This window comes from Poromitra crassiceps (assembly GCF_964638095.1).
Source record: "Poromitra crassiceps genome assembly, chromosome: 4".
NCBI classification, from domain to species: domain Eukaryota; kingdom Metazoa; phylum Chordata; class Actinopteri; order Beryciformes; family Melamphaidae; genus Poromitra; species Poromitra crassiceps.
In genome coordinates, this window is record NC_139626.1 from 33,724,304 (window position 1) to 33,748,903 (window position 24,600).

At 43.8% G+C, this 24,600-nt stretch overlaps 1 protein-coding gene across 1 annotated transcript in view; it reads left to right on the plus strand.

The window, feature by feature from the left end:
* The window catches only part of cpped1 (calcineurin-like phosphoesterase domain containing 1), a 92,081-nt gene extending 69,079 nt beyond the window's left edge, over positions 1–23,002 (plus strand). The window contains exons 6-7 of the mRNA XM_083635370.1: positions 18,898–20,552; positions 21,527–23,002. Of these exons, the coding sequence (XP_083491496.1) occupies positions 18,898–19,124 (227 nt within the window). The 3' untranslated portion in view covers positions 19,125–20,552; positions 21,527–23,002. The remainder of the gene's footprint in view (positions 1–18,897; positions 20,553–21,526) is intronic.
* The last annotated feature ends 1,598 nt before the right edge of the window (positions 23,003–24,600 follow it).

Here is a 24,600-nt window from a genome sequence, read left to right on the forward strand (position 1 = left end):
CACCCATACCTATGGCAGTGGATCAATGCAGCCCAGAAGAGAAGTGTAGGCTGCTCGCTTGTGGAGGATGTTGAATTTGGAAAGGAGACTGATTTACCCCCCTCCTTTTCATTTCTTTACTTCCGCCAAGGAGGTGATGTTAGAGTTTCAGTGCCGTTTGTCTGTTTGCTTGTCTGTTTGCTTGTCTGTTTGCTTGTCTGTTTGTTTGTCTGTATGTTTGTCTGTTTGTTTGTTAGCAGGATGACGGAAAAACTACTGGGCCGAATTTCATGAAATCTGGTGGAAGGGTGTAGCATGGGCCAAGCAAGAACCCTTTACATTTTGATTTCAAATATGTTTTATTTGAGCATGACAATATACATTATATACTATATGTACATACAGTACATTCTATTCCACTTGTACAGATATAGGTTCGACCATGAAATGCTCTTTTTTTTATTGAACATGTACACATACAGATCCAAAACATTAAAGAAAAAGAAAGAAAAGAAAGAGAAAAGAAAGAGCTCTCCATTAACTTAGTTTCTCAGTTCTATTCCTGACTCTCCCCTAACCCCACCCTATTCTATTGTCAAAAGGTCATTTTGTTGATATTGATGGGAAAAGTAGAACCCATTACATTTTGGAGTCGATCTGATCCGACTCACAAAATGTGCATATCATAGCAGACAGGACTATTGATTGGCCTTGGAAGTCTGTGCTCTCCGAATGCACTTCTAGTTTCCGTATATATTCCTGACATTTTTTTATATATATTTTTTATATATTCGTGAATATTCTCTTTGGAGAGTGATGATTTCCCACGGCTGTGGGTAGCGGTCTCTCCGTGAGGTGAGCGGATCCTGTGGAGAGAGTGAGGTGAGCGGATCCTGTGGAGAGTGAGTGGATCCTGTGGAGAGAGTGAGGTGAGCGGATCCTGTGGATCCTGTGGAGAGAGTGAGGTGAGCGGATTCTGTGGAGAGTGAGCGGATCCTGTGGAGAGAGTGAGGTGAGCGGATCCTGTGGAGAGAGTGGCACAAAATCCCTCTTCAGCCTCCCTCTTCAAACACCCCCCTTCCCCATCCCCCTACTCCCCTCCTCCTCATAGATGGAGCACTGTAATTAGCTTTCTTCTCCCCGCTGCCTCTGAGGTTCATATCCTACATTCGAGTTTACCTTCAGCACACACAAGGACCAATCAATTGACATGTAGACGCTCCCACCACGCTGCCTTCGTTAGCATGTTTTGGAAGGGGAAAAAACAACATGGAGGAGTGCAGCTGAGAGACATATTGGAATTCCCAACGTTGGTAGCAGCTGCTCAGTTGTACATGGCTAATTAGAGTACCGGTATGTGCTAGCCTGATATTCAAACTGCATCGTCAATTCATAAACTCATTGCCTCTTCGTCTGAGATTGCGCTCACTTCAGAGCATTTCTATGAGGGGGCGGGCTTCGGTCTTCCCTAACCAATCGGCAGGGCAGCTGCAGCAGTCTTGCTAGTCACAAGCACAAGCTAACGTAGCTAGCTAATGCTAGTCAGTTTCTCCATGTTAAGCAGCTAAAGCTTCGAAGGTCAAAGGTCTGGAGCCAGGCTAGGTATGTGCTGTAGTGCTCTGCATCTCTCTCTTTCTCTCTCTGCTGCTGCCACTGGTTGTCTTTATCAGCAAGCGTCCTGGTGTGTTCAGAACCGAAGACACATTTATCACCCCCTGGGGATTTGATAAGAGGCCATGGATAAGCCTTTAACCCTATTGTTTTAGTGATGAGACTGAATAATGCTGTTGCTTTTTCGGTCTCTCTCTCGGTTTCTCTCAGTCTCTCGCTCACGGTTGCAATCAAAGGTGGGTGTTGGCAATTGCTTAATTTACTGATGCGGTAGTTTTGTGCTTTAGACTCAAAGGGAAGTGGAACCATTGCAGTGGTCCACATCTATAGGGGGAATCTACGACACGTCGCACTCCCCGCAGAGTTCTACTATTTAATTGATCGAGCCGCTGATGAAAGTCTCGCCTCTTTACCGCGCGGCGCCGAGGCTTTTATCATCCTCAACTTGTCGGAAGTCATCTCTATTGAATGGGCTTTCATAGATGTATGACTGCGTCGCTCCCCGGCTGTGCGCTTCCCTTCCCGGGTTTTGCATAATCGTGATGTAACTTGACCATCTCCGCTTCTCCCAGGCAGCGTCTCAAGGAGAATTTGATTTAAATAAACATGGTTTCATCCTTCTCATCTTATCTGATTCATTATTGATTGCACCCAGAGGTCCCCACAGATAAATCTGACATTAACTGTGCTGAGGCCCAATCGCTTAGAGCAGTGGTTCTCAAACTTATTTGGCTTCAGTACCCCCTTTCCCTGATTTCTGAATCCAAGTACCCCCTTTACCCGACTACAACATTTTGCTTAGAAAACTGCAAGAGAAAACTATATAGCGCAATGATAGCCTCAATGTGAGACTCATCAGCCATTCTTCCTTCTCAGTCTCGAATGGGCAGCCCCTATAGACGGTTTTAACTTGACAACAAAAACATTCTAAATTGAACCCCCACTCACTTCCTGTTGCAGTGTTTGCTATGGACATAAAAGAAAAAAAAACATTCAAGTGCAGGACTGACCATTCCGTGAAAACCGTCTATACAGCTGAGCGGCGAAAACAAAAGTAACGATGTCGAGTTAATATTTCTGCAGTTTGCCAAATGCTGAGAAAAAGGAAGTGCTGTGGGGTTGCGCTCTGGTGAAAACCGTCTATATCCACTGGAAGATCGGCTAAAATGGCTGCACGCGATAAACACGTTATCAATCACAATAGAATTGTACCCACCTCCAACACAATGTTGATATACACGTTATCACGATTAACACGATTCCAGACGGAAGCCCGTCTTTATTGTCACACGAACACTACAACACATGCATGCGGCCACAACACACACTGATGCTGACGGTGGCCGGTGAAATATGTCCTCTGCATTTGACCCATCCAGGCTTATCCTTTCCTCCAGGGGCCAGGCCAGGAGCAGTGGTCGCTTTTTCTTTCCAGCGCCCGGGGACCAACTTCAGATGTTGTCGTCACTGGTCGGATGACGATCTTCTGCATGTTTTTAGTGGGGGGTTATGTACAGAGGAACCCCCTGGGGGGTACGGGGAGAACATGCAAACTCCACACAGAAAGGCCCTTTCGACGAGATAGCCCACCTGGGCAGTAGGCACTGAAGATATGGGGGTGGTCACAACTCCAGCGCCCACAGCGTCCCAGGCGAGAATCGAACTCAGGACCTTCTAGCTGTGAGGCGACAGCGCTACCGACTGCGCCACCGTACCCAATATCACAATAGAATTGTACCCACCTCCAACACAATGTCGTTATCCAAGATTTCTGGGCCATGGTATTACAAAAATATTCCATAGTTTCCAATATCGAGCCCTTATTCATATGACAGTGTCAAAGTTTTTAGCCTTCTTCAGCTGTGTCATTTTGGGTTTCAATTGCTCCACAACGCCGGATGTATCAGTTCGGTGCTCAGTGTTTTGGTGGTGTACTGCAGTTTACCATTTTGAGCATCGGCTTCGGCATGTGAATAAGGGCTCGGTATTGGAAACTATGGCCCCAAAATCTTGGATAACAACATTGTGTCGGAGGTGGGTACAGTTTTATTGTGATTGATAACGTGTATATCGCATGCAGCCATTTGAGCCGACCTCCCAGTGGATATAGGGGCTGGGCATCCGAGACGAAGAAGGAAGAATGACTGATGAGTCTTGTGTTGAAGCTAATGCAATGAATGAATGATAACCCACCCTTTGAAGAATAGAACAATATAAAATAAGAAATGCAGTGAAAGAGTTGCAATTAGTGCCTCCTGAGCAGATTTAATTTAAAGTCGTTTATTTTCATGATTTATACTTAAGTTTTTTTCATTTTCCTCTTTCTCTCAAATACCCCTTGTAGTACCTCCACTTACCCCTAACAGCACGCGTACCCCAGTTTTCGGAACCATTGGCTTAGAGAAAGGCCAATGATGTAAGGTTGTGGTTTTTAGGGTCATTAGGTTCAGCGTTTTGATGTAAAAAGGCATCCAGATCAACTGTTCCCCCCCTTCTCCTTCTCCTTCTCCGGATCTTTCCCACATAGCGATCTGGGGAGAGTTGGAGACTAGCACATTCTTGCTACATGTGCAGCCAGTTTCCAGCCACTTCTTTTCACCTGACAGCGAGAAGTGTCACTGGCAGGACGTAGCAGCACGTGCTAGCTTTTCCCCCAGTTCCCCGACCGACCGGCCAGAGGAGGCGCTCGTGCAGCGACCAGGACACATACCCCTAATCTGGATTCCCACCCGGAGACACGGCCAATTGTGCCCTTTATGGATGCCCCAACCAAGCCGGAGGTAACACGGGGGCTCGAACCTGCGACCCTCCTGTTGGTTGCAGGGTGTTGGTTACTGCTGCACCATCCGGATGCCCCGATTGCTACAGTTTTTGTGTAGAGGAAGAGATGATGTGTTTACTACATGGTTTCATTTCCCAGCCTGCTTTGTTTGTTTGTTTGTGTGTGTGTGTGTGTGTGTGTGTGTGTGTGTGTGTGACTGACTGACTGACTGACTGACTGAGTGTGTGTGTATGTGTGTGTGTGTGTGTGTGTGTGTGTGTGTGTGTGACTGACTGACTGGAGGACACAGAGATGGGATGCTGCTCGGTGATTGATGGGTGTGAGTGATGTATGCGTTTCCGGAGCAGAGCGATGTCTCGGTACACTACATCATTTTTGTATCGCTCTCTGTCATGCAAATCGTCCACAGCCCCCATTTCATGATGAATGATTTCCCAGACCTGTACTCTAATGACAACCGCCCTTCACTCCACGCCCACGCCAGCCCATTCTCACAGATGTGCAGATGACAGCTTTGTTCACTGCTGCAGAGAAAGACGCGGCAGGAAGAGGGAGCGAGCCAGATGAAAGGTTTGAAGTGGGGGGGGGGAAGACTTCTCCTTGAGCTAATCACTGATATGAGGAGGTAGCTTCACTGACGAGACAGGAACTTTGATTGCAATGAGCCCATCCAAATCACTGACCAAGAGATGAAAGGAAGATGAAGAGAGATGGTGGGCAGAAGGAAGGAAGAGGTAGAAACATCAAACATGATTAGATGTGGACAGACCTTTCTTCATTTTCCTTATTCTTTTATTTTGCGGTCCGCAACGTCGAGCACAATTAGCATTTAAATAACGAAGCATGTTTGTAATTACAGAATATTCGAGCAGACCCCGCAATTAATTAAAGGCCCCCTGGCACGGACGCCAACGCAACGTACTAAAAGCTGCAGGCCCTCTTGAGGCTGGCAGGACAATCGAGTCACAGTCCCATTAAGCCCCATGTTAAAATGCCCGACTTTACAGCAGAACTAAACATTTACAGCCTGGTAAAAAAAAATTTTTTTTTGGTCTCTAGCTACTTTCACCGTTAATGACAACAGTGCGGAGTGGGGGGTGAATTTTTATATACTGTAACTCAGCCGTTTATAGTCAAATAGACGATAAGATAAACGGTCGTCTGTCCAGTGTCCAGCTTGCTGATCACGGACACGGACCAATAGCTCTGTGGGGAAGCCCTTGCTCTTGCGCTAGCGGAAGAAAGATGGCTCTGTGGGGAAGCCCTTGCTCTTGCGCTAGCGAAAGAAAGATGGCAGCGAACTGCTTCAGAACAAGAGTCCACAAACCCATGGGTGATGTCACACTCACTCCGTCCATCTCTTTTATACAGACTATGGTCTCCCCCCGCCACACACACACACACACACACACACACACACACACACACACAATCGAAATATGAAAAACATACAGGCGCATACTGAGAGGGACTCCCCAGTCCTCACCGTGCATTTTTCTGCGACCCCGGCCGGAATTCAATTTGACTCGGGGTAATTTTCCTCCCTTGGCTTTCGATATGTTTTTTATTTCTCTGACTGCTTACTCTGCACCCCACCTGCCCCCCCCCTCCTCCCCTCTCTCCTCTGCCTCCTGTCTGTCAAAGCACAGGCCGGTCCCCAGGGGACAGTCTTTATCACAAAGAAAAGCACAAAAGAACCAGTACAGTTTAATGGCTGACAGGTAAATGGGATTTCCACGGAGACGGAGGAGAGACGTGGAATTATTAGCGCAGAAAGAGTGCATGTATTTTTGATACGCGAGGGCGCCCACTCAGCAAGAACAGCATCAGCTAAGAGAGAGGAGAATGCAGCCAAGCACGGTCAACAGAGAAGAAATAAGACTTAACAGTCCTTGACTGTATGCGATACTGCTACATTCTCTCTGAACACACTGACTGTGACAAACTCGCTCCATCATGACACACATCTGTCTTCCCTGTGTAGCTCAATGGGTAGAGCAAGGCACTAACGGGTTGTGGGTTCCATTCCCTGTACAGATGAATGGGTAGAGCAAGGCACTAACGGGTTGTGGGTTCCATTCCCTGTACAGATAAATGGGTAGAGCAAGGCACTAACGGGTTGTGGGTTCCATTCCCTGTACAGATGAATGGGTAGAGCATGGCACCATCACTAGCTGCATTTACATGGAGCCTTTTATTCCACTTGTAATCAGAATAGTAACCCAGTCAGAATAAAAATGGCTCATAACCATCTCAGTACAGCCTGACGAAGACCAACTGTTGAAACGCGTTGCGTTTTTGTGTTTGCCCGCATCAATTGAAGATGTATTCTGGTTTGTAACTCTTTGCAGTACGCAGATACAATTACTTCTTATTAAATAATATATTCTTTTCAATCTCCAAGTAGCTCCTTTTTTTTGTGCCTTGTATTCTATTTTGCCTGCTGAGCTGCTTTGGTCCACATTTTTTGTGTTTGCCTCCTCCTTAAAACCATCTCAATCAGAATAAAATGGCCTGCTTCTATTCATTTCATTCCTTTTGAGAGTACAATCCATGGTCCAATGCTTTTATTTATCTTATAGTCCATTCAGTGGTTAAAATGTCATCATGTAAACGCTCATTCCGATCGCTGTCCAATTTTATTTTATTTATACTTTTTTCCCTGTTTATCCAGCAAGGTCCCATTAAGATACAAGATATCTGATTCCAGGGAGTCCTGATCAGCACATAAAGAACGTTTCACACAAATCAAATGTGTCTATGATTTGAATATGTGTACTCTTTCTGCTTGCCCATTTGACATCAGGCCAAATGTTGCAGACACTGTTTGAGTTGTGTGTCCTGACTCCTGATCAAACTGCTGCTTCCTCAAAGAACAGGAGTAAAACCTAACTGTGCCAAGGACCAACGCAGGTCCATCTTTTAACAAATGTAGGCCATGCAAGAGCGCTGAATTCGGTATTTTTGCGCATGTCACAACATTTTATTCTGATTACATATGTTGGACAATGTAAACAAACACCATTCAATCCTTTTATTTAGTGCTCATGTAAACACTTGCTGGGGAATATTCAATCAGAATGATTTCCTTTAGAATGAAAAAATATGGCTCATGTTAACACAGCTACTGTAAGGGTTAAGGTTAGGTTAAATATGGCTCATGTAAACACAGCTACTGTAAGGGTTAAGGTTAGGTTAAATGTCGCTCAAGATTCAAGATTCAGGTATCTTGAATCTACATCTATCTGTGTTTACACAGTAGGGTTAGGGTTAAGGTTAGGTTAAATATCGCTCATGTAAACACAACTACTGTTAGGGTTAAGGTTAGGTTAAATATGGCTCATGTAAACACAACTACTGTAAGGGTTAAGGTTAGGTTAAATATGGCTCATGTAAACACAACTACTGTAAGGGTTAAGGTTAGGTTAAATATGGCTCATGTAAACACAACTACTGTAAGGGTTAAGGTTAGGTTAAATATCGCTCATGTAAACACAGCTACTGTAAGGGTTAAGGTTAGGTTAAATATGGCTCATGTAAACACAACTACTGTAAGGGTTAAGGTTAGGTTAAATATGGCTCATGTAAACACAACTACTGTAAGGGTTAAGGTTAGGTTAAATATGGCTCATGTAAACACAGCTACTGTAAGGGTTAAGGTTAGGTTAAATATCGCTCATGTAAACACAGCTACTGTAAGGGTTAAGGTTAGGTTAAATATGGCTCATGTAAACACAACTACTGTAAGGGTTAAGGTTAGGTTAAATATGGCTCATGTAAACACAACTACTGTAAGGGTTAAGGTTAGGTTAAATATGGCTCATGTAAACACAGCTACTGTAAGGGTTAAGGTTAGGTTAAATATGGCTCATGTAAAGACAGCTACTGTAAGGGTTAAGGTTAGGTTAAATATGGCTCATGTAAACACAGCTACTGTTAGGGTTAAGGTTAGGTTAAATATCGCTCATGTAAAGACAGCTACTGTAAGGGTTAAGGTTAGGTTAAATATGGCTCATGTAAAGACAGCTACTGTAAGGGTTAAGGTTAGGTTAAATATCGCTCATGTAAAGACAGCTACTGTAAGGGTTAAGGTTAGGTTAAATATGGCTCATGTAAACACAGCTACTGTAAGGGTTAAGGTTAGGTTAAATATCGCTCATGTAAACACAACTACTGTAAGGGTTAAGGTTAGGTTAAATATCGCTCATGTAAACACAACTACTGTAAGGGTTAAGGTTAGGTTAAATATCGCTCATGTAAACACAACTACTGTAAGGGTTAAGGTTAGGTTAAATATGGCTCATGTAAACACAGCTACTGTAAGGGTTAAGGTTAGGTTAAATATCGCTCATGTAAACACAGCTACTGTAAGGGTTAAGGTTAGGTTAAATATGGCTCATGTAAACACAACTACTGTAAGGGTTAAGGTTAGGTTAAATATGGCTCATGTAAACACAACTACTGTAAGGGTTAAGGTTAGGTTAAATATGGCTCATGTAAACACAGCTACTGTAAGGGTTAAGGTTAGGTTAAATATGGCTCATGTAAAGACAGCTACTGTAAGGGTTAAGGTTAGGTTAAATATGGCTCATGTAAAGACAGCTACTGTAAGGGTTAAGGTTAGGTTAAATATCGCTCATGTAAAGACAGCTACTGTAAGGGTTAAGGTTAGGTTAAATATGGCTCATGTAAACACAGCTACTGTAAGGGTTAAGGTTAGGTTAAATATCGCTCATGTAAACACAACTACTGTAAGGGTTAAGGTTAGGTTAAATATCGCTCATGTAAAGACAGCTACTGTAAGGGTTAAGGTTAGGTTAAATATGGCTCATGTAAACACAGCTACTGTAAGGGTTAAGGTTAGGTTAAATATCGCTCATGTAAACACAACTACTGTAAGGGTTAAGGTTAGGTTAAATATCGCTCATGTAAAGACAGCTACTGTAAGGGTTAAGGTTAGGTTAAATATGGCTCATGTAAACACAGCTACTGTAAGGGTTAAGGTTAGGTTAAATATGGCTCATGTAAACACAACTACTGTAAGGGTTAAGGTTAGGTTAAATATCGCTCATGTAAAGACAGCTACTGTAAGGGTTAAGGTTAGGTTAAATATGGCTCATGTAAACACAGCTACTGTAAGGGTTAAGGTTAGGTTAAATATCGCTCATGTAAACACAACTACTGTAAGGGTTAAGGTTAGGTTAAATATCGCTCATGTAAAGACAGCTACTGTAAGGGTTAAGGTTAGGTTAAATATGGCTCATGTAAAGACAGCTACTGTAAGGGTTAAGGTTAGGTTAAATATCGCTCATGTAAACACAACTGCTGTAAGGGTTAAGGTTAGGTTAAATATCGCTCATGTAAACACAACTACTGTAAGGGTTAAGGTTAGGTTAAATATCGCTCATGTAAACACAACTACTGTAAGGGTTAAGGTTAGGTTAAATATGGCTCATGTAAACACAGCTACTGTAAGGGTTAAGGTTAGGTTAAATATCGCTCATGTAAACACAGCTACTGTAAGGGTTAAGGTTAGGTTAAATATGGCTCATGTAAACACAGCTACTGTAAGGGTTAAGGTTAGGTTAAATATCGCTCATGTAAACACAGCTACTGTAAGGGTTAAGGTTAGGTTAAATATCGCTCATGTAAACAGCTACTGTAAGGGTTAAGGTTAGGTTAAATATCGCTCATGTAAACACAGCTACTGTAAGGGTTAAGGTTAGGTTAAATATCGCTCATGTAAACAGCTACTGTAAGGGTTAAGGTTAGGTTAAATATCGCTCATGTAAACACAGCTACTGTAAGGGTTAAGGTTAGGTTAAATATCGCTCATGTAAACAGCTACTGTAAGGGTTAAGGTTAGGTTAAATATCGCTCATGTAAACACAGCTACTGTAAGGGTTAAGGTTAGGTTAAATATGGCTCATGTAAACACAGCTACTGTAAGGGTTAAGGTTAGGTTAAATATCGCTCATGTAAACACAGCTACTGTAAGGGTTAAGGTTAGGTTAAATATGGCTCATGTAAACACAGCTACTGTAAGGGTTAAGGTTAGGTTAAATATGGCTCATGTAAACACAGCTACTGTAAGGGTTACAGTTAGGTTAAATATGGCTCATGTAAACACAGCTACTGTAAGGGTTAAGGTTAGGTTAAATATGGCTCATGTAAACACAGCTACTGTAAGGGTTAAGGTTAGGTTAAATATGGCTCATGTAAACACAGCTACTGTAAGGGTTAAGGTTAGGTTAAATATGGCTCATGTAAACACAGCTACTGTAAGGGTTAAGGTTAGGTTAAATATCGCTCATGTAAAGACAGCTACTGTAAGGGTTAAGGTTAGGTTAACACATTGACTGCCAGCCCTTTTTTCAATGCTGTAGGTAGGTTCTGCCAGGTTTTTTTTTGAGGATTCTGGCTCATTTTACAAGAGCCGAGGATTCTTTTCTGCTAAGATTTTGTGAACACACAATATCTCAAAACAACTAATAGAATGTGTGCTTTCTCTGTCTAAAAGAGTTAGTTTGTAGAGTTAGTAGTTATGTAAGCATTAGCAGTTGAATACAGCATGGTTTCAGCGTCAGAAAAATAATTCAGAGATAAACGGCTTTTTGTGAAATTCGATAGAACAGTCACTTTAACCATTCATTTTTGGCATCAGTAAGACCTAAACAATAGTTTTGAACAGTAATTTCCTCCATAACAGCAGGAAACTCCCCTCTGCTTCCAACTCCTCCCTCCGTGGGCGTTCCTCTTGGCTGCAGCCAGCGGCCGTGTCACAAGCTTGTCACCAGTCTCACTGCTTTGCAGCTGCTGTGCGGCTGTGCCTGTCTGAGCGGCCGCTCTTTGAGGAAGTCTGGTTGGACTCGCTCGCTTCTTGGAGTTTTGGTTGAGAGCTTTGATCAAGCTTTTGCGATTCTGGTCATATTTATGCTGCGTGTTTCAAAGTGTGTTCCATCCGTGATCTATTATGCAAATTTGCAATCCCGCACTGCCAGCAATCAGCGCGAAAACGAAAGCGTTTTCGCCAATCCATTTTCATGAGAATGGATTCGTCACACTGCTTTTAGCTTGCCTTCCTCCTTCCTTGTCGCCACTTAGTGGGTCGGTGGAATGGGTTGTACACGTTGTACACGTCCAATACTTATATAAGAGATGTAAAAGGGTTAGATGCACATCCCACCGTCAAAAAAAAAAAATCGACGAATTTTTTTGACGTATTAATACGTCAATGGCAGTGAACCGCTGGATTTTTTTTGACGTATTAATACGTCAGTGGCAGTGAACGTGTTAAATATGGCTCATGTAAACACAGCTACTGTAAGGGTTAAGGTTAGGTTAAATATCACTCATGTAAACACAGCTACTATAAGGGTTAAGGTTAGGTTAAATATGGCTCATGTAAACACAGCCACTGTAAGGGTTAAGGTTAGGTTACTTCATTGCCTACTGATTTAATTTCCTAGTACTCTCACATTAAGGCAGTTAGGGGTTTGACTCCCACGCCACCTATGCCAGAAACGTACGATGGTACCTGTACAGCAAAGCACTTTGGATCACAGAGTGGCAAGTGGCAAAGTGTTAGTATGATTGGATTGAAGTGAAGTGAAATGAGGTGTGTATCTTATTCCAGCACTGTCAAATCACCCCCGTTTTTTCTGCTCCCAGAAGGGAGCCGGCTATCACCATCTGAGGCCATGAGCCATCGTGCTCCAAGAGCCTGTCGGTATTCAGTCCAACCAAACACTACAGCAGTGGCTTTATTACCGGTAGTCCCCTCCACCCAGCCATGTTTGTGAAAAGGGACCATCAGCTCCTGTGGTGTTTTGTTGGAGTAAAAGCTGCAGACTCTTGGGCCTCACTGGCCTCGAGGTTAGAGAAGTGTGACCAGAAGGTTTGAGCAACAAAACTTTGTCACTTAGCTTTCGGTTGGGAATTCCGTATAAAAATGCACCGGGGAAAAACTATGCGAGATGGAGAATGTCTGCAAATGGATACCGTCAGCAATTGGATGCAATTCCGTCAGACGTAAAAGTATGTGTAGGTAATAGGTATGTTTTTGAGGATATAACCATCATATTCATTCAAATGTTAACTGATTAATGTAGAACATTTTTCAACAAATATTTTGGAATAAAAAGCCTTCATAATTTCTTTAATGGGCTCAAGTTCCTCGGGGGCCTTAGCTGTCTGAAACGCCCTACCTGCCTTCCCACGACGTCTGTCGCTGCCTGCTGCCGTTAGCTTGCTCCATGGTGCGTCTGTCGCTGCCTGCTGCCGTTAGCTTGCTCCATGGTGACTAATAACGCTAATGACAATGTGACTGTGGCCTCTAATCACAACATGATCTCCCCCATTACCGCTCACAGCAACACTCACTTGTCACCAACCACTCCTTTTAAATGTCTTCCTTTTGCTGGTTAAGCATCACTTCCAATCAATATCTACATGTTCTATCATGTCTTTGATGCGCTGTTGCAGTATGTATCTTTTGAGAACCTTAAATTCTGTTTTTATTTCATTTATTTTTTCATATATTTTTCATTTCTATGCCGGCAATCACATATCAGTCCCTACCCCTGCCTAAAGCGAAGTCTCTCTGCCTGCCTGCCTGCCTGTCTTCCTTTTGTGTCACAGCTTTCTCAAATCCTTATTCTGTTTTTATTTCTTATTTTTTTTTCCAATTGATCATCTTTTATTCATACAGACATTCTTTCGGGGATTGAAAATCAGCCTTTTTACCCTGGAGAGGGCATCTTTTCTCTGGCATTGTTTTCAGATGGGAGAGGCCCACTTAGAGTGGTTGGCTTTAAAAGCCACCATAATGACACCGCCCTGAGAGGAACGTGCTCCAATGGATTCAGGCCAGCGTCTTATCACTCAGCCGTGGCCAAATTGTTTCTCTCAAATCACTTTCGCCCGATAAGAGCCGGCGGAATGAGCCGATTCATCCCGCGACAGTCACATTGTCTCTTGATTCAGTCCAATTCAGCTCCCAACTAAGAGCTAGGAGGAACGTGTGTAGTATGTCATAATGACCCAGCGGGGGCAGTAGTGTGTCATAATGACCTAGCGGGGGGCGATGACATAGCCTTCCACCAGCTACACATTACACAGGTGAGCAGTCCAAGTGCAGTCCCTAAAAGCACCCTTGGTGGATTCAAGTCGGCAGAGAAAAAGAGAGAAGCTCACCTGAACAAATCAATGTCAGTGTACATGTACGATATATTTTGGCAATTTTCAGTGCTTTACTTTGCCGAAATGTCCTCAAGTCGGGATAGGTATATAACTCAAATGGGTCCCCCTCACTAAGATACTGTAGCTGTATAGAAGAGTGTTTCCCAAAGTCTGGGTCAGGACCCCCAAGTCGGTCGCAGGAGTTTTTATGCCTCCGCCGGCGATAGCCAGGCCGGAGGCATTATGGATCCGGGTTGTCCGTCCGTACGGCCGTACGGCCGTCCGTCCGTCCGTACGATGTTTGTTAACGCGATATCTGAGGAACGCCTGGACGGAATTTCATCAAATTTGCCTCAAACATCGACTTAGACTCAAGGATGATTTGATTAGATTTTGGTGGTCAAAGGTCAAAGTTCAAGGTCACTGTGACCTCTCGAACGCCATTTTCAAGCTTGTTAACGCGATATCTCAGGAATGCCTTGACGGAATTTAATCAAACTTGTCTCAAACATCGACTTGGACTCAAGGATGAACTGATTAGATTTTGGTGGTCAAAGGTCAAGGTCACTGTGACTTCTCGAATGCCATTTTCAAGCTTGTTAACGTGATATCTCAGGAATGCCTTGACGGAATTTAATCAAACTTGTCTCAAACATCGACTTGGACTCAAGGATGAACTGATTACATTTTGGTGGTCAAAGGTCAAGGTCACTGTGACCTCTCAAACGCCATTTTCCAGCTTGTTAACGCGATATCTCATGAATGCCTTGACGGAATTTCATCAAATTTGCCTCAAACATCTACTTAGACTCAAGGATGAACTGATTACATTTTGGTGGTCAAAAGTCAAAGGTCAAGGTCACTGTCACCTCTCGAACGCCATTTTCAAGCTTGTTAACGTGATATCTCAGGAATGCCTTGACGGAATTTAATCAAACTTGTCTCAAACATCGACTTGGACTCAATGATGAACTGATTAAATTTTGCTGGTCAAAGGTCAAAGGTCATGGTCACTGTGACCTCTCAAACGCCATTTTCCAGCTTGTTAACGCGATATCTCACAAATGCCTTGGCGGACTTTCATCAAATTTGCCTCAAACATCGCCTTAGACTCAAGGATGATCTGATTAGACTTTGGTGGTCAAAGGTCAAGGTGAGCTCTCGAACGCCATTTTCAAGCTTGTTAACGCGATATCTCAGGAATGCCTTGACGGAATTTAATCAAACTTGTCTCAAACACCGACTTGGACTCAAGGATGAACTGATTACATTTTGGTGGTCAAAGTTCAAGGTCACTGTGACCTCTCACACACCCAATTTCCAAGCTCTGTAACGCAACATCACAGGAGCGCCTTGACGGAATCTCTTCCAATTTGCCTCAAATGGCGATTTGGACCCCAGAATGAACTAATGGTGGAGGCATAAGTCCGCCTTGCGGTCGTTCTAGTTTTTAATCTGGGTCGCCAATTAAATTAGCAGAAGTTCTACCAGTCTTTTATTTAAAATGTGTATATAGTTTTACTGTGTAAAATGTGTATATAGTTTTATTCAGAGGACATAAAAACAATGAGACACAGCCTGTTAACTCTGCCTAAATGCATTTATTTGGTCTCATCAGTCTCAGTATTTGACGTGTATATGTTTTCAACAACATGCATAAAACTAAGTTGACCTATTCAAGATAATAGAAGGTGATGCGGGACTGGCAGTAAAAATGGTCAGGAATGTTTATTTAGCCCATAATGATCTAACCACAGGCCCACCCACACATCACAGGAGAGTGGGCGTCACACAGCATTGCTCTCCCTGAACTCAGACCGCAAATGAATTTAGCCCAAGCATACACACACATAATATAGGCCTGAATCAGCAATTCTAATCTCGGCGTGGATTAATAATTCAATGGTCCAGCATGGGCAGCTGCCGTCCTCCCGTCCTTCTGACTATTAATATCAATTGAGGTCACATTTGTATGCTGGTGTCATGTGATTACGTAGCGCGGTGGACATGAGGATTCAGGCCAATTTCACGCTGGTGACACTGAAGTAGTAAAACCAACGGGTACGTTTTGGAGGGATCTTCCCCGTCTTTATTGGGTGCAGATTTGTGGGACAGGCCGATGTCTCTCTCGTGCACAGGCTGCAGTTTAGCCTCTTGCGTTGGCAGTTTGCATGATTTGTTTTGGCTGGGCTGGCATCTCTCTGGAGACGAGGCAGCTAGCAGGCTGGGCTGGCATCTCTCCGGAGACGAGGCAGCTAGCAGGCTGGGCTGGCATCTCTCTGGAGATGCTGAAGCTAGCAGGCTGGGCTGGCATCTCTCTGGAGACGAGGCAGCTAGCAGGCTGTGCTGGCATCTCTCTGGAGACGCGGCAGCTAGCAGGCTGGGCTGGCATCTCTCTGGACACGAGGCAGCTAGCAGGCTGTGCTGGCATCGCTCTGGAGACGAGGCAGCTAGCAGGCTGTGCTGGCATCGCTCTGGAGACGAGGCAGCTAGCAGGCTGTGCTGGCATCGCTCTGGAGACGAGGCAGCTAGCAGGCTGTGCTGGCATCGCTCTGGAGACGAGGCAGCTAGCAGGCTGGGCTGGCATCTCTCTGGAGACACGGCAGCTAGCAGGCTGGGCTGGCATCTCTCTGGAGACGCGGCAGCTAGCAGGCTGGGCTGGCATCTCTCTGGAGACACGGCAGCTAGCAGGCTGGGCTGGCATCTCTCTGGAGACGCGGCAGCTAGCAGGCTGGGCTGGCATCTCTCTGGAGACGAGGCAGCTAGCAGGCTGGGCTGGCATCTCTCCGGAGACGAGGCAGCTAGCAGGCTGGGCTGGTATCTCTCTGGAGACGCGGCAGCTAGCAGGCTGGGCTGGCATCTCTCTGGAGACACGGCAGCTAGCAGGCTGGGCTGGCATCTCTCTGGAGACGCGGCAGCTAGCAGGCTGGGCTGGCATCTCTCTGGAGACGCGGCAGCTAGCAGGCTGGGCTGGCATCTCTCTGGAGACGAGGCAGCTAGCAGGCTGGGCTGGCATCTCTCTGGAGACGAGGCAGCTAGCAGGCTGGGCTGGCATCTCTCTGGAGACGAGGCAGCTAGCAGGCTGGGCTGGCATCTCTCTGGAGACGAGGCAGCTAGCAGGCTGGGCTGGCATCTCTCCGGAGACGAGGCAGCTAGCAGGCTGGGCTGGCATCTCTCTGGAGATGTGGCAGCTGGCTGGGCTGGCATCTCTCCAGAGACGAGGCAGCTAGCAGGCTGGGCTGGCATCTCTCCGGAGACGTGGCAGCTAGCAGGCTGGCTGGGCTGGCATCTCTCCGGAGACGTGGCAGCTAGCAGGCTGGGCTGGCATCTCTCCGGAGACGTGGCAGCTAGGGGAGCGTACCTATGTTCCCCGGGTCCTATATTCCCCGGGTCCTATGTTCCCCGTTTTTGTGGGACCGGGGAACATAGAACCCTTCCTAACCTCCCCCAGACCCTAACCCAAAACCTAACCTCTCCCACCCCTCACGCCTAAACCTAGGTTGGGTCGGCAACCTTAGGTCGGCATTGCGGATAGACACCCCAAATGTTACGGAGAGTGTTAAAAACGGGGAACATAGGACCCGGGGAACATAGGACCCGGGGAACATAGGGATGACCCCGCAGCTAGCAGGCTGGGCTGGCATCTCTCTGGAGACGTGGCAGCTAGCAGGCAGAGACTTGCCGCTCAAAAATGGAGCAGCTCATTTCCTCTGCCAAAGCCTGCGGTGAACTCATTTTAAAATCCCCTTACCTATACTCTCATGCATACATGCATGCACATATACATACATACACACGCACACACACACACACACACACACACACACACACACACACACACACACACACCCCTTTGGTATTAGTATACTTGTGGAGACCTTCTGTTGATTATGCTCATTCCCTGACTAATAACCCAAACCTTAACTCTTTCCACTATGTTAACCCTCATCACAAACTTAACCCTTAACCTAACCTTAACCCAAGTGTATTTATTTCAAACATGTAACAAAAAGGTGCACACACAAAATTATAAAAAAAATAAAACGTGGTAAATTCTTGACCAAACAAAAAGTGCTTGCTAAACCTTTACCCTAATCTAATCCTAATCTTAACCCTAAACCCGGTTGCTTCACCCTAAACTAAGGGCTAATGTAGACCGCCTCCGGAACAGATGTGGTACCGCTGTGAACAGACCCACACTCGTAATCTATCAGACAGATGCGGGATCCAACAAAAATAGAACAGGTGCGTAATTTTTCCGTACCGCATGTATCGCCCATCTATATATATATATATTTTATATATATATATATATATATAGATATAATATATCGACCTGTGTCTGCGACCGAGGAATCGACAATCGAGCAGAGCAGGGAGTTTTTGTTCCAAAACAGAGTCTGGGCCGACAAGCCAGTTATTTAAAGCCGCAAGTCTCCTGGTGGCGTAACCATGAGTCAGTGGTATCTTTTCAAGCCCTGCAGATATATTTGTGATGTGTTGTTTGTTTGTGTGTGTGTGTATATGTATATGTATATATATATATATATATAAAAATATGCAGATATAAATATGCAGTATGCAGATATATTTGTGAGTTAGTGCTATGTGGGTGGGTTTCTTCTGGGATACATGCAGGATAAATGTTTGGGGGGGACTTATGTTGGAGCCAAATATTTGAGTTAACAATTTATTGAATATTTAGATTTTGTTTATTGAGAAATTAACATTCAGCAAGCAATATGAAGTGTTGTTATGTGCTATAGATTGTTTTTTTGTCTATTACTAATTATGATTGATTGATGATCGGGGATGTTGATTGTTGAGATTACTGATGCACGCTGGATCCTGGAGGGATTGGCTGTGGCATTTGTTGGCACCCCCGCCCCTTGTCAGGCAGGTGACTGCTGCACCTTGTTTATGGCGGGTGGGCTTCACCAGGTAGGTACGCAGCTATACAGTTTTAGACCGCTTCTTAGCACTCAACATTCATTTGATTGTATTGTATTGGTTTGTTTTGTCTTAATATCGACCACCAGCTGCCGCACAATCTGTCAATTACTCCACTCCGGTAAGGCTGATTCATTTGGGAAAACGGGAAAATAAGATGGAATCAAAGGAAAAGTTGTTGGTATTTATTGGAATTAGAAATCTTGCAGGCTATGCGCACTCGATTCCTAGGCTCGCCCGCTGTGCGGCCTCGCCCACCCTGCAGCTCGTCGGCTGTGCGGGCTCGCCAACTAGTTCACATCAAGGACCCCTAAACTGACACAAATTAGACCACAGACCACCAACACTTGCAATTTGTGCATTGCACACTCACATTACCCCCCTCCTCTCTGTAGGTGTGAAGGCGGTCTTCTCCGGCCACTATCACCGGAACGCCGGGGGCTGTCACGACGGCCTGGACATGGTGGTGAGCTCGGCCATCGGCTGTCAGCTTGGCGAGGACACGCACGGCGTCAGGGTGGTGCTTGTGACCGCCGATGACATCATTCACCGCTACCACAGCCTGGAGCAGCTGAGTGGGCGGGGCATGGACCAGGACCTCAGGAAGCTGCTGCAGGGCTGAGCGCCGGCCAAGGGAAAACCAAGGACCCTTAATAAGAAGGATAAGACATCACTACGTCACAGCGTAGAGAGAGACTTTTGGGCATATGGGCCAGACTTTGGGGTCAGTTCTATTGAAGTGAATGGCATGGAAAGTCTTAACTATAAACCGTCATGTGTCATTTCATCTTGGATTGAAAAATGCTTCCACCACATTAAAGAAAACACATTACGTGATGTTGACTGATAGCCCATTCGGTCATGTATCATGGTGCAGTTAATTAGCTAATCTAGCTCAATTTTGGACCAAACAGGAGCATGAGCTGAGCAATATGCAGCTGCTGGACAGACCCATGATCTGTTTGGAGACCAATAATAAAGAAAACTAATGCACACATTTAGATTTAAAAAAAACAGTCAACATCGCATGTTTTTTAATCTGGTGGATTTTTCAATCAAAGGTGAAATGTCAGAGATATGATGGTTTATAGTGTGACTTACCCTGCCCGCCCCATTCACTTCAATAGAAATGGTCCCAAAGGACGAAAAGTTGAATGCTGTGACGTGAGTGATGTCTCTTATAAGTTACTTTGGGGAAAAGCAGGAAGGTTGCGTGTGTGCCCAATGAGCTGGCTGTTCAATTTGTGAATTGCTTTGATTTAATGTGACGACGTTTGAGCTCCTTTTCGTAAAGGAATACCGTTTTTCTTTTCTTAACCCATTGATACCTGATGCAGCATTTGTGTGTGTATCCCTTTAAGACCGCGAACCACGCGGTCTTAAAGGGATATGCACACAAATGAGGGATATACAGTACATGCAAATGCTGCATCAGGTATCAATGGGTTAAAGGAATACAGTAGGGCATTCACAGACTAGTCGACTAGTAAAACCACTAGTCGACACTGCTTAGTAGTCGACGAGTCGTTTCTTTTTTCTTTTTTATCTTTAAGAAAGAACATGAGGTATTTACACAACATACATGGACTATCATATCCCATATCCCCCACAAAGAACATCAAAACAAAACAAAACAAGAAAACTGCATAAGATACACAATAATCCAAGAACAAACAAGACTATTGGACAAACAACCAAACAAAAACAATGCATTCAAAGTAAATACATAGATCTTGCCCTGTTGGCAGCTAGGAAATGCATAGTTTTAAATTGGAAAGCATCCAATCCCTCAGCTGTAGTTCACTGGTGGAATAAACTCTCAAGCTACCATACATTGGATAACATTTACTACAAGAGCAAAGGCAGATTCTTAGACATCCCCAAAATATGGCAACCACATACAGAGTTTGACTTTAAGAACTTTTTACCCCAGTGTCATTAGGCTTATCAGGATAGGAGCTGAATGCATTGTTTTTGTTTGGTTGTTTGTCCAATTCTTTGTGGGGGATATGGGATATGATAGTCCATGTATGTCGTGTAAATACCTCATGTTCTTTCTTAACACATTGACTGCCAGACGTTTTTTTTTGCTGTAGATAGCTTCTGCCAAGCCGTTTTTTGAGGATTATGGCTCATTTTATAAGAGCCGAGGATTCGTTTCAGCTTGGAGTTTGTGAACATACAATATCTCAAAAGTACTAATAGAATGTGTACTTTCTCTGTCTAAAAGAGTTAGTTTGTAGAGTTAGTAGTTATGTAAGCATTAGCAGTTGAATACAGCATGGTTTTAGCGTGAAAAAGAATATTCAGAGATAAACGGCTTTTTGTGAAATTGGATGGAACTGTCACTTTAACCATTCATTTTTGGCTCTCTCTCTCTCTCTCTCCCTCCCCCTCTCGCTCTCTCTCTCTCTCTCCCTCCCTCTCGCTCTCCCTCCCTCTCTCTCTCTCTCTCTCTCTCTCTCTCTCTCTCCCTCCCTCTCGAGTTGCTTCAACTCCGCCCTCCGTGGGCGGACAAGCTTGTCACCAGTCAGTGCTTTGCTGCTCTCCTGTGCCTGTCTGCACAGCCGCTGTTTGAGGAAGTCGGGATGGACTCACTCGTTTGGAGTTTTGGTTGAGAGAAGCTTTTGCGATTCTGGTCATATTTATGCTGCGTGTTTCAAAGTGTGTTCGTCCACCTGTAATCTATCACCCGATCATAGTAGATCGGCTGAATCTATTATGTAAATTTGCAATCCCGCATCGCCAGCAATCAGCGCGAAAAGGAGAATGGCTGGGCTGAGAATGGCTTGACAAGTTAAAAAAATGCTTTCCTTCCTCTAGCAAGGAGAGCACTGTTGCCACTTAGTGGGTCGGTGGAATGGGTTGTAAACGTTCGGTGGCTCCAATAATTATATAAGAGATGTAAAAGGCTTAGATGCACAACCCACCGTCAAAAAAAAAAAATCGATGCCAAAAACGTGTAAACACGTTGTTGGCAGGGAACAGCTGGATTCTGAAAACGTGTTCATACGTTGTTGGCAGTGAATGAGTTAAAGATAAAAAAAAAAAAATGTCGACTACCTTTAGGGACGACTAGTAAAATTCACTAGTCGTGAATGCCCTAGGAAATTTCTTTCTTTTCTATTCTTAAAGGAATACAGTGAGTTTTTCTTTTCTTAAAGGAATACACTGAGTTTTGGGGAGGCTGGCACATTATGTGATGAGAACATACACACCAAAATCATCAATCTGTTCCAACTCTTTAGTATTATACACTATGCTGAGTGATAGTCAGTGGTGGAAATGGCATTGAACGGTTGTGAACGAGGTTCCCAGAGAGATCATTGTGTGGGAACGCTGTGCGAACGCTCTTCGCCTCTTCCTCACGGTCCAAGTTTTGTTTTCCTAAAAAAAAAAACACTTATAGATATTAAGCACCGTTTCTCTAAAGCATTTTCATAAATCTGACTACACCTGAAGGCGCCATGCCAGTGGAGAGGACAGCATGGAAGGAGCAGAGAATAGTAGGAAAATACGTATTTGGAAGCTGAATAAGCAATGTTAATAACAATGTTCCATCAAGTCTGTCATGAATAAAATCAAGGGGAAATAATCAGTAGATTAGGTTAGTAGAGATGTTTATGTAGCTGTCACGGTCATGAGTAAAATCAATAAGAAAAAACATTCAAGCATACAGACATAACATATCGGGCGGAGGTGGGCGGCGTCACGTCCAGGGACCCCCACCCTGCGTAAGTAGGGTTCCAAGAGCAAATCCTGGTCATTTCTACTCACCTGATAGTAGGTGAGTAGCATTAAGTAAGAACACAGATCTTTTAATATTCAAAAGTTTATTCTTATGCTCTTTAGATTCATAACAAAAACAGAAAGAAATTTAATTAATAGCTGATGCAGCCAGGTTTATTTTTCGAACTATTTCAGGTCTTATTCGTCTCCGTCTCCCACACAGTATTTCATGTAAATTTTAACAGTCGACAGAAAACTTGCCTGACTTAAACTGAGCTCAGACTACAGGATTTTGAAAATCCTATCCGATTTTGAAATCTGGCTGTGACACACACATAAGAAGAATCTTCCCAGATTATCTTCCCTATAATCTCAAACATGCACACACTACAAGATTTGTAAGACACACGTCATTTGAAATCACTCACTATTTAGCCTTAGAGCCGCTATATGCTCATCTTGTATGTAGTTTCCAGACTGTGATTGGTTGAAACTCAATGATGGCCTAGGCTTAACTCACATAAAGTTAAATTAACTTGAGGAGGAAAAACTTCGACAGGACTCCGATGTAAACAAGTACAGATCTTGTACAGGCCCACGGCACCTGTAACACATTGTCACCAGTGGCAGCTGGTGCATTTTTGTCCAGGGGAGGCTGTACCAAAAATATGGCCGGCAATATGGTTGAAATCAATATCATAATCACAAGGGTTTTTTCTCTATATAAATACTGTATATTGCATGATATGGTTCATGTATGCAAAATCATGTTAAATGATCAAATGAATCTCATTGAACCCAATGATAATGAACATTTTTAAATAAAATTCCAAATTGCTTGTCATCAGCAGAAATGTGTCACCATACTGTATTAAAATATCTACATTATCTAGAGCCCGACTGATACTGGATTGTTTTATTTTTTTATTTTAAAACAATTCTGATATTGATATTGGTCAGGCACTACTATTATCATCATGAAATGATTCCACTGAAAAAAGATAAACGATACTATTGAATTATCATCCAGCCCTAACAAAAACATCAAGCAACTCCACACACACTACTGTTAGACTACTACACTACCACCTTCTGCATCATACACCGATTAGCAGGCATAGCACCCACAGAATTACAGAAATAAACAGAAGTCAGGTCAGCAGCCCTCTGATCTCAAACAAACTTCCCTCATATTGCCTCCAGCAACACAACACACAGCAACATATATCTCTCACTTGGCCAGGGTATTGAGCCCAATTCTCTCCAATAATGACAAGAATCACAAAACAAACAAGCATCACAAAGAACAATACTCACAATATAGGCCAACACACTCCTACACGCTATGAAACATACAGCACGTGTTCAGTGTCCAATTCCTTCCCAAAACAAACTGAAAACCGTAACGTTACTCACTCATTGTTACGTTAACGTTACTCACTCATTGTTACGTTAACTTTACTCATTGTTACGTTAACGTTACTCACTCATTGGAAGTCGACTTCTCAGGCCTTATGCTGTGCTAAAGTTGCCATCAAACAGTTGGCCAGATAGTTGGTCAGTTAATTGAGCCTCAACTTCTCAAACCCATCAGTTCACCCTAGTAAAAACAAGGGACCTCCTAATAATCCTTCAATTAGGACCTAATTGAATCGCTTAAAGTGACAGTAACCTACATCACCATTCTAACAGAAAGCTTAAAGACCCCCTAAAGTCATGTTTCAAGATGTGTATAAAATACTTTACTATGAATAAGAACTTGTGTCTGAAGGTTTTTTTGGAAGAAGCCTGCACACAGGCTCTACCTTCTTCCATTGATACCTGAGCGTTTCTGCTCCAGCCTTGCACCTAGGTTATAGTGATGTGCGTACTGTATCATTTTTCCCTTTCAACCTGTCTGATGGTTTTTCCCACAAAAAAGGTTACATTATCTTGTCAAATCATTAAAATGACTTCCCCTCTTTCTCCCTCATTTAAAAATCCAAAGCAACCAATCAGTTATCTAGCTGGCTAGATACATTGCATTGCGGCGTGAGTGTTTGGGGTGCGTTGGATGTATTGTACTTTATGAATGTGCAGAGCAAACTGAATGTTGTTCTACCTGCTTTTTGCTGATATGCAAAAAGATCTGCTTATGCTTTGGGTTGTTTTCATGATGAAAACAGAACCAGAGTTGCAATGAAAACGAATGTCATAACACTACAATCACAAACCACGCTTAATCGGTTTCATCTCAGAACATTTGAGATTGGGATCTTTTGAAAAGATGTTAGTTAAATGTGTTATGAATTAAGTCTAATTGCCGCATTAAACGTCAAAGTAAATGAGTGGTGTCGCCAGCCTGTTCAGCCATAGCAGTATTAACCTCA